This window comes from Rhineura floridana, chromosome 13 (assembly GCF_030035675.1).
Source record: "Rhineura floridana isolate rRhiFlo1 chromosome 13, rRhiFlo1.hap2, whole genome shotgun sequence".
In the NCBI taxonomy this organism is placed as follows: domain Eukaryota; kingdom Metazoa; phylum Chordata; class Lepidosauria; order Squamata; family Rhineuridae; genus Rhineura; species Rhineura floridana.
In genome coordinates this window covers 37138585-37152338 of record NC_084492.1, presented here as the reverse complement: position 1 = coordinate 37152338, position 13754 = coordinate 37138585, and the positions used below count along the sequence as shown (strand labels likewise).

Below are 13754 nucleotides of genomic sequence, written 5' to 3'. Positions count from 1 at the left end.
ATGCCCTTTGCTAAGAGTTCTACTAGGTGCTGTAGAAACCTCTGTTTAATGAACCAGTTGAATTAATTGTTATGTGGAGCCCAAATAGGTAAACAAGGCTCCACACATTCTTATGTAATACCTTGACAATGTACACTTTATTTAATGGATTTCTATACCGTCCTTCGGCAACATTTCCAGGGAGGCTAATTATAAAAATGGGTGGTAGGTAATACATATACCGCGAAACGAAATTGCAATCTAACAGATGAATAAAGAATTCATTGTGCTAGAATACAAGTCATGCTACGTCCATGGAGATCCCACTGGGGTACTGGGGCACCACAGAACTATGTCAAACCCATATGTGTGAAAGATAGTCACCTTCCCCAACCTGGTGTCCAGACGTTTCAGACTAGAAAATAGTCATTTTGGATTTTCAGGTGTGGATGCTGTTTCATGGAGTGGCTGTTGCTGTTTGCCTTTCTTTTCTTTTTCTAAAAATGTATTTCTAGGTTTTTAGCATTTTAATTGTTTGATTTGTATTGTGTTTTTATGTACGTTGCTATGTGTGTAAAAAAGCAAATGATAAATATAAATAACCAATGAGCTGCACTTTGCTATTTCCAGGAGTTCCAGTAATTTTTAAGATACCTGCAAAATGATAGTTATCAAGCATTTCATTGCGACTTGGCTATAGGTATGTGACTAATTAAGAGGCTATTAATCACTAATCCCTGATGTTGTTGCCTAGGAAGCAATGCAAGGGCAGAAGGTGCAAGTAGGAAGTTCTTAATTAAAGGCACAAAAACTCTTAGATGCTTCAGTAGTGTTTTGTTTGTCCACACAGGCTAGCACTGCAATTGCTTTTATTGGGGGTTGGGAAGAAGCAGTTGCCACAACTCAGGTCTGAAAAAAGATAGGAGGACAACCTAGCGCTGTAATGATTTGGCAAATATGATGTCTGGATTCTCCCTGAAATGTGAGTGGACAAAGAATGGCAATTTCTGATAAAGTGGCTTGGATGGAAGGAAGATCGTGTAATTATGTGCTTTCTGATGGTTCCCTAGGAACCCAAGATGCAGGGTTGGCTGGAGAGGTAAATTCCCAGATGCAGTAAGCAGCACCAGTCCTTCAGAAAGAGGTTCCACCATGCAATCTCACCCTGCATGCGCAGAGAGTGTGAGAAAAGGAAGCATCCCTTGGCTCTGCAGTCAACACAGGACTCCACAGCACGACACCATGGCTTGTGGCTGCAGACTAGAACTTACTCTACCACAAACCAGACATGCTTGTAGCATCTCCAGAATTATGTTGCAAAACCAGGAACCTAATTGTCTCTTCCAAAAAAAGAAGAAGATGCACTGCTCTTTGTGGGGAAGGTGTTCCACTTATAAGGACCTAGGTCATTGTTTTGCAAGCCCCAGGGAAGGAGGGGAAGCCCTAAAGCAGCAATTGGGGAACTTGCTATGGCCTTCCAGATGTTGTTGGGCTACATTTCCCATCATCCCTGACCAATGGCCATACTGGCTGCTGGGAGTTGGAGTCCAGCAACATCTGGAGGGTGTACAGGTTCCCTGCCTCTGCTGTAGAGGTAGCTGGTAATGTACTCCCACAGAGCCTTCCCAACCATCTCACTGGCAGAGCATGTGGTTTGTGTGAAGAAGATCCCAGTTTCAGGCTCAGCAGTCTCCGGTTAAAAGAGGGCACACAGGAGGACTGGAAAATATCTTTGTTGCCAGTGAAGGTAAAGCAGCTCTTTAGCCTGGTGCCCTCTAGATATTTTTGACTGTGACTCCAGTGGTCAGGCTGGTTGGGACTTATGGGAGTTGTTGTCCCAAACATCTGGAGAGCTCCAGGCTAGGGTAGAGTTGGGTGGGGGACGTTTGGCCCTCCAGGTATTGGGAGCTGTAGGCCAGCAACAGCTGGAGGAATAAAGGTTCCCCACACCTGAGGTAGACAGTTTCTGGATGGCTCATGCATGTGACTCTGAGCTGTCCATATGTCATCAGGAAAGGGAAAAGTGCCTCCATTCAGTGGGTGCCCTTTTCCGGTAAGCAGGCCCCACTCCCCATCCACCCACTTTGGTGTGCCAGATTTGGTCCTCTGAACATCCTGGGCATCCCCACCTGGTTGCACCCCCTTGGCTCCTGGATCGTGCTCCCATCAGTCCATGAAACCCAGGCAGCGGCCTCCCATTTCCTGCTGGAACTTCTTCTTGAAGAGCTCAGTCTGCAGCGGGGAGAAGTGGTTCCTCCAGTCTCCGACAATACCTAAGTAGAGCATAAAGGCATTGCCTGGCTGGATCAGATCAGTCAAAAGTTCATCCTGTGCAGCAACAGCTGGCCAGATGCCAGCTGGTCATCCAGTGAGGGGTCTGGGAACTAGTCTTAGGTGTATTTAGAAGGCGCGCAGGATCCGAAAGGAGGCAGTGTCCTGCCAAAGGGTGACGAGCTGCACCCAGGACTGTGCTTTGTTACACAGGAAGCTCCCTTGCACTGAGTCAAACCACTGGTCCGTCTCCTTCAGCGCTGTCCACACTGCCTGGCACTGTCTCTCCAGGATTTCCAAACAGAGATATCTCATAGCCCTAACTGGAGATGCAAGAGGTTGAACCTGAGACCTTTTGCATGCAAAGCTGATGCTCTGTCACTGAGCTACAGCCCTTCCCCAAAGTAAGATCCTAGTCCTCATAGTTGTGAAGGGCTGAATTAAGTAGGAGCGTAGGACGTTGTCTTTGGACCATTGGTCTATCTAGCTCAGTGTCGTCTGTGCCACTCTTCTTCAACCATAAAATAATAATAAACTTTAATTTATAGGCCGCCTGTCTAGCCAATGGCCACTCTAGGCGGCTTACAATAAAACATGATAAAATACAGTAAACAACAAACAATATAGCCAGTACAGTGTAATACAAAAATTACAGTATTTAGTAGATTGTTTTTACAGTTCTAGGACTAGTTCACCTTGGAAGTCTCAAAGGTCGTAAAGGCCTGATGGAACAGCCAAGTTTTCAGACCCCGGCGAAATATATCTCGGGAAGGTCTCTAGATATTCTTGGACTACATGAAATGGCAAACAGCAGCAGGGGAGCGATAACCTTTTACCTGCTTGTCACCCTTCTCCGTGGTTAACATAATTTCAGTTTTCTGACACTTTCATAGAGCAGGGAGGGCGGCTTATGGGCTTCCCTTGGTGAACTCTGACTTTTATACTGTTGATATATATGTTTATGTATATGGATATTGTTTATGTACTTTGCTTTGTAAATTAATCTGATATGTTTTTATTGTACCTTGTGTATTCAATTGTAAACCGCTTTGAGATCTTTTAGATAGTAAGCGGTCTATAAATGGAAATAATAATAATAATAATTAATAATAATAATAATAAAAACTCCCATCTTCCCCAGCCAGCTTAGTTACTGGTCAAGGGATCAAGGGAGTTGTAGTCCAACAACATGTGGGGACCCCAGGTTGAAGAACACTGGTCTACAGTGACTGACAGCTGCTCTCCAGGGTTCCAGACTCTCGATCCTCTCTCAGCCCTCCTTAGAGATGCCGAGGACTGAACCTGGGACCTTCTGTAAGCAAAGCGATTGCGGGAAGCGATTCACACGCAGTGACGAGCTCTGCCACTGAGCTGCCCATCCTCCCTGCCTCCCACTCACCTTTCCTCATGAACTGGCTCTTGCTTGGATCCATGATCTCATGAGGAATGAGTGCGCCATTCACCATCTGGTTGTTGCTCATTGAGACAAAGCTGCAATGCTGCCGGATGGAATCCATCTGGCCTGGCGGCAGAGGATGGCCCAGGAAGGCGCTCAGTCGCTCCACAGAGCCCTCCAGATCCTGGGGTCAGAGAAGTGGTGGAGGGCGTAAGGCAAAGGCTGCCACCACAGCACCCAAGGGGCTATCAGCCAAACCACCCACATCTTTTATGTGCCTTTGGCTGAACTCACCTGGTGCAGCTCCTCATAGGTGATGTAGAAAACATCCAGCTCCTCCTTGCAGTTCAGCCACCCTTTGGTGTGCTCAAACCAGGAGCCATAGTGCACTGTGTGGGGCAGGAGAGACGAGATGGGTCAGAGCAGCCCCTGTGCCTCCTACTGCTGGGACAGCGAATATTCTTTAGCTCAGATTTTGCCTTTATATAGTAGACTCGCTTCTACCGACACTCACACACCCCTCTCTGTTCTCCATTCAGAGACAAGCAAGACAAGAGGCATACCCAGAGTTCAAGGACACATTCTAGCCGGGCAAAAACAATCAGGGTGTGGCCTGGGGAGAATTCCAAGGGCCAGACAGAGAGGCCTGGAGGGCGGCATGCAGCCTTAATGCCAGCCAGCCAATCAGGCCATAGAGCAAGCCCCACCCATCGACCCCATGCCTTTTGCTGAGGTTTCAGAATTTTGTCTGTCCATAAAATGGCTCTCATTCATCTAAGCAAAAGTAAATAGCAAAGTGGGAAATGTTGCTCTGAATCAATAACTTTCCACTTCTAATGCAGTGAGTGGAGTCCCCTTCTGAAACAGAAGGGGAAAGAATCAACCCCAGTGATCTGGCACCGACTGAGCTGCCACTTTTAAAAACAATCTTGTGCCTTTAATAGCAGCTGTGTGACAGGCAGAAGTTCAATCGGTGCAAGATCCTCCCTCTTCTTTTTCATGGAAAACTGTCCCAACTTAATTTCTGCTTAAATAAAGAGGGCTCTCAATAAGTACCCATTCAAACAAGTTAGAAGTTGGGATTATTTAAGGGCCTGCTTTTCAGAACTGCCTCTTTGCTGCGACTTAAATTACAGAGCTCCAGGGCCTTACAAACTGTGCTGAACCTTGCTAGGATCAAAACGAGAAAGCTGATCTCCACAGTCCTGTGGGTGTTTTTTTTTAGGAACACAGGAAGGTGTGTTACACAGAATCAGACCATTGGTTCATCTAGATCAATATTGTCTGCACAGATTGGCAGCGACACTCCAGGGTTGCAGACAGGAGTTTCTCCCAGCCATACCAAGAGATGCCAGGGACTGAACCTGGCACCTTTTGCAAACAACACAAATGCTTTACAAGTGGGCTACTGCCCTTCCCTATTTAGGATTGCAGCCTAAATGTAATTTTTGTTGACTAGGCAAGAGATATATTGCATTTGCATTAATTGTGCACAAAACAAAAAAAGAGTTTTTTGGGGGGAGAGGGGGAGTCTCTTGAAATAAATGTTGCATGACTGGTAAAGAACTAACTTCATTCTGCCCATGGGGAAAGGAGTCGTTCTTTTACTGTAACCTTAAATTTAGTCTTTTGTGAATTTCCTAACGGCCATTTAACAACAGCGATGGCAACGAACTGAATTTCTTTTGCTGCAGGTGTGTTAGCTAGGTATTTAAAAGTCTCAAGCACACAGCCTATGGCACAAATTTGCATAGACTTTGAATATGCTAATTTAGAGGTATAGTTGCAAAATTAGGCTGACTTTTCAGAGGGGAAAAAGACAAACGCTGGCTCTTGCTGTCAGGGTTTACTCTGAACAGTAGCCAGTCTCAGGTCAACCCATACAATGGCTGTGGCGTAGAGATGCCCAGCATGTCTCACCCACCTGTGCCATCCAAGAAGGCGAGGAGGAACTCATCGAAGGAGCCGGGGTCAGGGAAGAAGTTGGCCATTCTGCAGAAGTGATAGAAAGAGACGGCAACATCTTTCGGGTTTCTGACCAGATGAATCACCTGCGGGGGCAAGCGGAGAAACAGATGGAACACCCCACACGAGTCAACACGGCACAGCCCAGGCAGATAGGAGGAAAAGCACCTTTCCATTTTCCTTTCCCTTCACAGGGCCCCATCCGCACTATGCATTTAAAGCATTATTACACCACTTTAAACAATTACGCCTTCCCCTCAAAACATCCTGGGAACTTGTTAAGGGTACTGAGAGTTGCTAGGAGGCCCCTATATCCCTCACAGAGCTACGGTCGGTCCCCAGAATGGTTTAACAGTCAATCTCTCTTCCTGAGGAACTCTGGAAACTGGAGCTATGTGAGGGTAATTGTAGCTGTGCGATGGACTTGGCACCAAATAAAAGTCCTGCCCCACCAAGTCTGTGAGCCCCAATGTAACACCAAAACATTAAGATTCACTAACATCCCAACACAGAGATGAAATCTGATACCATCTTCACTGACTTGGAGTCCCTACAGTTGGGTAGGCTAGGAAGCCCCCACTTACCCACCTCCAACTCCGTCAAATCTCATATTTTTGGCCTGACTCCTGTGAATGTTGGTTTTAAGAGACCCCCGATAGATGTTGCTGCCCAAGGCAAATGACAAGATAGAGTGTTTAGAGTATCTTTGCCACTTTTGTTTGCCGCCATGGACTCCTACTGGGAGGAAGGGCGGGATATCAATCAATCAATCAATCAATCAATCAATCAATCAATCAATCAATCAAATAAATAAATAAATAAATAAATAGCAACTCTCCATTCTGTATACTGAAGCTGACTGGAGATGCAGCTGGATTTTATTTTAACAATGGCAACAGGTTGTATTATTATTGTTGTTGTTGTTAAATAAATTCTGCCCTGCCCTTCCTCCCAAAAGGAGCCCAGGGTGGCAAACAAAGGACAAAATACTAGCAGCACCTTAAAACATCTCAAAAACAAAACATCTTTAGCAACTTTCACCGCAACTGAAAGCAGCAGGCTACTTTAAAGGCGACCGGCTGCTCTGAAAGGACCATAGCTCAGGGGCAGAGCATCTGCTTTGCATGCAGAAGGTCCCAGGTACAATCCCAGCATCTCCAGTTAAAAGGTTTTTGAGTAGTAGGTGTGGGAACAATATCTTGGAACGCTTGATTGCTTTGGTCAGAGTTCTTGGCATACAAAACTTGGCATTCCATGGTACAACTGAAAATGGAAATTTTTTGAAGTTTGTAGAATATCTAGCCCTTCTTGATCCTATCATGAATGAACATTTGCACAGAGTTCAAGATCAGGAAACAGTGGTTCACTACCTAGGAAAAGATATCCAAAATGAGCTTATACAACTTCTAGCAAGTGCTATCAAGCAGAAAATTTTAGCACATGCAAACTGAGCCAAATACCACTCAATTATTCTGGACTGCACACCTGATGTCAGTCATATTGAACAAATGACAATGATTGTACGTTATGTTGATGTAATCAAACCATCAGATAATGAGATGTCTGAGCCTGAGGTTATCATAAGAGAACATTTCTTGGGATTTGTTCGACTGAAGGAGACTACAGGTGCCTTTATGACAGAAACTCTTCTTGGACAGCTTGAGCAAATGGGATTACCAATTGAGAATCTGCATGGTCAAGGTTATGATAATGGGAGTAACATGAAAGGCAAAGAAAATGGCGTATAAAAGAGAGTCCTGGACATAAACCCACGTGCCTTTTTTGTGCCCTGCAATGCACACTCTTTAAACTTGGTAGTCAATGATGCCACTAAGTGTTGTCTGGAAGGAACTAGTTTCTTCAGTTTGGTTCAACAGATCTATAATTATTTCTCTGCATCGACTCAGCGTTGGCAAATTCTAACTAGCCATGTATCAGACTTAGGCATAACTGTTAAGCCATTGAGCAAAACAAGATGGGAGAGTCGGATCGATGCTTTGAAACTACTGAGATATCATGTTGGTAGTATATATGATGCTTTAATAGACATCTTTGATGACACAAGCCTAAAAGGTTTATCTGGAAATACTTCCCGAATTGAAGCTAAGGGCCTTGCTGATGCAATTTGTAAGTTCAAGTTTGTGGTATCCCTTGTTACATGGTACAACATCCTTTTTGAAGTCAATCTTACAAGCAAGCTACTACAAAATAAGGAAGCTGATTTAAATTCAGCTACAAGCCAATTGCAAGTGACCAAGAATTACCTTGTGGGCTGCAGTTGCGATGAGGGTTTTCAACAAGTTTTGATAGATGCTACTGAGATTGCAAAGGAGCTAGAAATATTACCAAACTTTGAGACAGAACAGGTTAGAAAATGGAGAAAGAAATGGCAGTTTGAGTATGAGGCCCAAGAAGAGGCACGGCAAGATCCAAAGCAGAAATTCAAAGTAGGCTTTATTGCCGTGCTGCCATTGGGAGTGTATGTATATTTTATCTATAGAGCTAACAATTCATACCACACCCTGTGTAGTAAAGTGCATGCGCTTTTGAAATTGGGCATTATTGTATCTTCTGTCGCCTATTAGCCAAGACTATTTTTTCCACTATTCATTTCTATATTTTAAAATCATATCATGTCTGATTAGACCTTGACTTTATTTGCTTTTATGATTCGGTATAAGGCTGCTTCCTACGTTCCATCAGAAGGGAATAGCCAAGCGCCTGCTGCCACACTCTGCCTAAGGGTAGGGCTGGCTCTGCCCTGATGTCATGAGAAAGCTGGCCAGTTATGGGATCTCCCTGCACACACCTTGGGCTTCGCTTTCCTCAGGGAAGCTGCCAACACTTGCGGGGGCATGTGGGTGGTGAGGAGGCGAGGTCCTTCAGTCTCCTGGAGAAGCTCTTTGAAGTGGATGTGCTCTAGCCAGGGGGTCCGGGCCCAGTTGGGGGTTGTCTTGGCAGGCCGTGGGTCTCCGTCACTGTAGATTAAGGTCAGGATTTCCTGCATCCAGGTGGTGCCTACAGGGGAGGACAAGAGTGTCAGTGTGGGGCAGGCCTTTAACCTCCAGCCACCACTGGACCTTCAGGGACAACCCCAGTAATGACAGACTTATGCATTCTAAGGATTGCAATTGCCTTTGCCAGCAGGGGTTGGGTTGGGAGAAGGCTCTACATAGGAGTAGGGATGTTACGGACAGCTGACAACATTGCCAGATTTCCACCTTAGGTCACATCAATACCATACATTTAAAGCACATGGCTTCCTCCAAAGATTCCTGTGAACTGTAGTTGATCCCTCACAGGTCTACAGTTCCCAGCACTCTTTACAAACGACAGCTCCCAGGATTCTTGGGGGATGGAAGCCATGTGCTTTACAGTAAATGTGCATTAAATGTCTGGTGATAAACTGACATAAACTGACAAAATGTCTGTGATAAACTGCGTTAGCTTATTCATTCAACAGAAGCATGAACTAGCCATTTCTCACAGGCTGGGGTGCTTCCGGATGGGAGTTTATTGTGGAATCAGCATGCCAATGCCTACCTTTTTAATATACATTTAATCCAGATGTTTCCTTACTGCAGAAAATCCAACAAGTATAAATAACTCGTTATACATCTGCTGCAGTCACTGTTGGTGTGAAAGTTTGTTGGCACATATTTTATGGGTGGGTGGAGAGCGAGAGTTGATCTCCCTCTCCCTTTCCCTTTCCCTCTCCCTAGTTCTTCTCTCTCTCCCTCCCTGCCAAGCTCTACAGCAAAAATAGCAGCCTCCAAAGCTGCTATCGCATTTCATTAGAAACTCCCATTGGCAACAGTGGAGGTCTCCCTTCAGTATCTCCTCCAAGCTCTTGAGCAGTAGTGTAGTGGCAAATTCAGAAGTGAAGGGTTTCTTCATATTAGTCATAGCCATGCTCCCACCCACCCACTTTTTTTTTGATGCTGGGTTGAGAATGAGATCCTTGTTAATGCCAGTTTGTCTGCATCCTTCTTAAAGTGTGGTGTCCAGAACTGGACGCAGTACTCAAGATGAGGCCGAACCAGTGCTGAATAGAGGAGAGCTAGTACTTCACATGATTTGGAAACTATACTTCTGTGTTGCAGCCACATCGCACTATTGGCTCATTTTCAGCGTGTGATCAACAACAATCCCAAGATCCTTCTCACATGTAGTATTGCTGAGTCAAGTATCCCCCATCTTATAACTGTGCATTTGGTTTCATTTTCTTAGGTGTAGAACTTTGCACTTATACCTGTTAAATTTCACTCTGTTGTTTTCAGCCCAGTGCTCCAGCCTATCAAGATCACTTTGAATTTTGTTTCTGTCCTGCAGGGTATTAGCTATCCCTCCCAATTTTGTATCATCTGCAAATCTGATAAGCATTCCCTGCACTTCCTCATCTAAGTCATTAATAAAAATGTTGAAGAGCTCTGGGCCCAGGACCATATCCTTCAGCACTCTGCTTGTTACCTCACCCCAATTTGAGAAGGAAGTATTGATAAGCACTCTTTGAGTATGATTCTGTAGCCAACCACCTGATAGTTGTTCCATCCAGCCCGTATTTAGCGAGCTTGCTAATCGGAATATCATGAGGCATTTTGTCAAAAGCCAAATTGAGATACATTACGTCGACAGCATTCCTACAGTCTACCAGGGAGGTTGAAAAATGGGCTGCCTTCAAGTTGATCCCGACTTATGGCGCCCTGTGAATAGGGTTTTCATGGTAAGCAGTGTTCAGAGTGGGTTTACCATTGCCTTCCTCTGAGGCTGAGAAGCAGTGACTGGTCCAAGGTCACCCAGTGAGGTTCATGGCTGTGTGGGGATTTGAACCCTGGTTTCCCAGGTTGTAGTCAAACACTCTAACCACTACATCACCCTGGCTCTCTACCAAGGAGGTTACCTAATCAAAAAATGAGATAAATTTAGTTCCGGGAGGAGTTGTTCTTGACAAATGTGTGGCGGACCTACCCTGTGGAATTCCCTCCCCTTAACTATTAGGCAGGCACCATCTCCGTTATCTTTTCAGTGCCTTTTGAAGACTTTCCTCTTCCATAAGCCTTTTAAGTTGAGACCTATCCCAGTCTGCGTCTGTGCTGGAATTGCTTTTTAATTTTTTTTTTTAACAATATGTTTTAACCCTTTCTTAAAGATGATTTAAAAGCTTTTTTAAAAATGTTTTTAACATTGTTTTGTTTTAATGTATTTTAAGATCTGTTTTTATGATGTTTTAAAGTGTTTTTAGTGCTTTTGTTTGCCGCCCTGGGCTTCTGCTGGGAGGAAGTGCGGGATATAAATAAAATAATAAATAAATAAATAAATAAATCCTGCCAGCTTTCATCTATAGATACAGTTGGACACCATTTTGAATCAAGATGGCGGACTGAACCTTTTAAAACTTCATTGATTTTAACCAAATCTGGCATGATTGTTCCTAAGATGAAGGAATAAGTTTTCGTCTATGTATGAATGTAATTGGATGCCATTTTGAATTATGGTGATGATGAAGATTTATTTAATGTATACCCCACCCTTCCCCCCAAAGGAGCCCAGGGTGGCAGGCAAATCAACGAAACAATTTAAGAACAACCAAAAGCATTCAAAAACAGTTTAAAAGCATTCTAAAAGCAGTTACCGTTAAAAACATTATTTCATCCAGGGATCTCAGGATTGCCAGGAACAGTCTCCTTTAGTCATCAGATGCCTTGGTAAATAGATCTCTTAGGCCACGGGTGGCCAACATGGTGCCCTCCAGATGTTGTTGGACTACAACTCCCATCACCCCCAGCCAGTATGGGACTAGCCAGGAAAGATGGCCTTCCAAGCTGCCTAAACTTGTTTTATGATAAAACATGAGGCATTCCAGGTGAAATTAGCAGTGCTAGATGCATATGTTGTTTTTCCCCATGCCATTCGGGTGTCTTTGAGAAATGGGTTGCTTAATTTGCTGGCACCTTTTAGCAACACGCTGAATTATACAACTGCGTGGGCTGCTTCTGATACCACATTCTCCACTGCAGGTGTGAGAATCAAAAAGGTGTTGGAGAAAACACACAGAAAAAGAACCACAGATGCAAAGTCACCATCCTGTTGCAAACCTGAGCTATTGGTCAGGTACACATTTCATGGAGCAATTCCATGCAGCTATGAAGTGTGATGGTGGGACCAGCCCCATTCTAGGAAACTGAAGCAACCCAACATGCAGGGTGGTTACCTACGAGTAAAACCAAGAAGCGAGGTGAACATCCTCTGCACATCATCTGGTTTTCCACAAGACATCACTTACTTCCCTCCTTCCCTCCTCTGTGTAAGTCAACAGGGAGGAGAAATTGGTTTGCATTTTAGTGTGGCCCTATTGAATTTGCACCTCCTAAACAATATGTTTAGGAAATCCACTTATTTTTTGAAAATCCATATTTTGAAACCCACACTTCTCTGAATTTTGCAATGCAGTTCTCCCACCAAATACTATGTACAAAAATGTAAATATAAGAGGAAAGTGTGCACAGAAATTCATGTATTAATGAAAAGAGCATACAAAAATGCATATTTGGGGAACTGCTTGCAAAGAAAGCATACAGAAGTGTGTATACTAGGAGACATGCACACTAATACTAATGAATTTTTGAAAGGACCTTAAAAGAAGAAAACACAAACCAAAGTGGAAATTCAACAAACTGAATTTAAGATTGCAAAAACTTAAAAACAGAGAGAAATACAAATTAGATAGATAGGTAAGCTCTTAAAAGAACAAAGATATCCAGGTCTCACTGTAGGGCAGCCTTCTCCAACCCGGGGCCCTCCAGACATTTTGGACTACAACTCCCATCAACCATAGCCAGCACAACTGTACATCCAAACTGGCCCCATAGATGTAAAGAGTGCCAAAAGCATTTTGAGAGAGGTCTTGCTTCCATGCCAAACACAAGCTGAACTTCTGTTACCCGGTTGCCACGTTTCTTCAAATGGATTTTGCAGATCTTAGAAAAAAACACAAAGCCTGCCTCCACCCACAAAATAGATCTATTTACTGAAGTGGGATGAGCGTGCAGACCGCAACAACAGCCTCCAGTTCTTTGGGAAACAAAAACCCTATCATCTCTCTGGGGAAAGGCCAAGGCTCAGTGGTTAGAGCATCTGCTTTGCATGCAGAAAGTCCAGTCTCCACTGACATCTCCAGGTAGTGCTGGGAAAGACTCCTTGCTTAAAGCCCTGGAGAGGTGCTGCCAGTCAGTGCAGACAATACTGAGCTAGATAGACCAAGGTGTGACAGTGCAAGGCAGCTTCCTATGTAGCCGAGAGATACTTCATGCAGACACACCCAGGTTCGGTCTCTGGCATCTCCTGGCAGGGCTGGGAGAGAACCAAGCCTAAAACCTTGGGAGAGCCACTGCCAGTCAGTGTCAACAAGAGTAAGTAAATGGACCAATGGTCTGAGTGACTATAAGGCAGCTTCCTTTGTTCCTGTTTCCAGCCAGAACAATGCTGTTGCTGCAGGGGGAAAGGGGAGCAAAGGGTTGGGGGGTTTTAGGGGCTTTCCTCTTTAGCCCCTCTCAGGCAGCCCTTACCTGATTTGGGGTAGGTAACTAGGAGGACATCAGAGCCACAGAACTGGAAGGTGCTGGCAAAGTTCAGGGACTCTTGCGTGTGGAGGTGGCCTGGCAGGCTGAGGCCGGCAAAGGTCTCCGTTACATCCAGCCTGTACATATTTGCTGCCTTGAATGAGTGCGTGGGGCCCACGGCAGGCAGGAAAAGAGAGCCCTCCCTTCCTCTGTCCCGCCCCAGAAGGGAGGGGAAGAGCAGCCCTCTGAGACTCTGCTCCTATTTCAGACTCTCATGCTTGTGGCCAGTTCATGTGTGTGTGTGTGTGTGTGTGTACGCTTTTAAACAGCTGGCAAGCCTTGCTCTAGTCTAGTTCAGGATGTCTCAATAAATCTGCCCGCCTTTTAAGAAGCCCGAAGACTCTTTTGTTGTTTAAGCAGCTGGATGCCCCTGAAATAAACGCAAGAACAAGTGGCAGGGGATTTGGGGAGGGGTGTCTTGATTGCTGCTTTCATGCCTGCTTGTGCCTCTGCAAGCTAATTTTTAAAAAGCACTCAACTCCCTCTTTGGTCCAATGTTGCTTGTGAAGCAACATGATGCCCCC

The 13754-nt window shown here is 44.8% G+C and overlaps 1 protein-coding gene across 2 annotated transcripts; it reads right to left on the bottom strand.

Moving 5' to 3' along the window:
- On the bottom strand, positions 1–13470 carry LOC133369020 (sulfotransferase 2B1-like). 2 transcript variants are annotated; one of them, XM_061593815.1, is made up of 6 exons: positions 13177–13470; positions 8421–8629; positions 5571–5697; positions 3941–4035; positions 3650–3830; positions 2051–2252 (listed from the first exon to the last, which is right to left on the bottom strand). In XM_061593815.1, exons 1-6 carry the CDS (start codon positions 13313–13315, stop codon positions 2146–2148), a joined length of 858 nt encoding a protein of 285 aa, XP_061449799.1. In that variant the 5' UTR covers positions 13316–13470; the 3' UTR covers positions 2051–2145. The 2 variants fall into 2 exon arrangements, with proteins under 2 accessions (XP_061449800.1, XP_061449799.1); XM_061593816.1 differs by lacking the exon at positions 3650–3830 and having other exon boundaries at positions 1–2252.
- Positions 13471–13754: the final 284 nt, after the last annotated feature.

Coding starts and splice junctions, on each gene's coding strand:
- LOC133369020 (XM_061593815.1), bottom strand. CDS start 13,315: ATGTACAGGCTGGATGTAACGGAGACCTTTGCCGGCCTCAGCCTGCCA. Junction 5,698..8,420: donor TGAGGAAAGCGAAGCCCAAG/GTGTGTGCAGGG, acceptor TTGCCCCCGCAG/GTGATTCATCTGGTCAGAAA. Junction 2,253..3,649: donor GAGCCAGTTCATGAGGAAAG/GTGAGTGGGAGG, acceptor TGCTCTACTTAG/GTATTGTCGGAGACTGGAGG.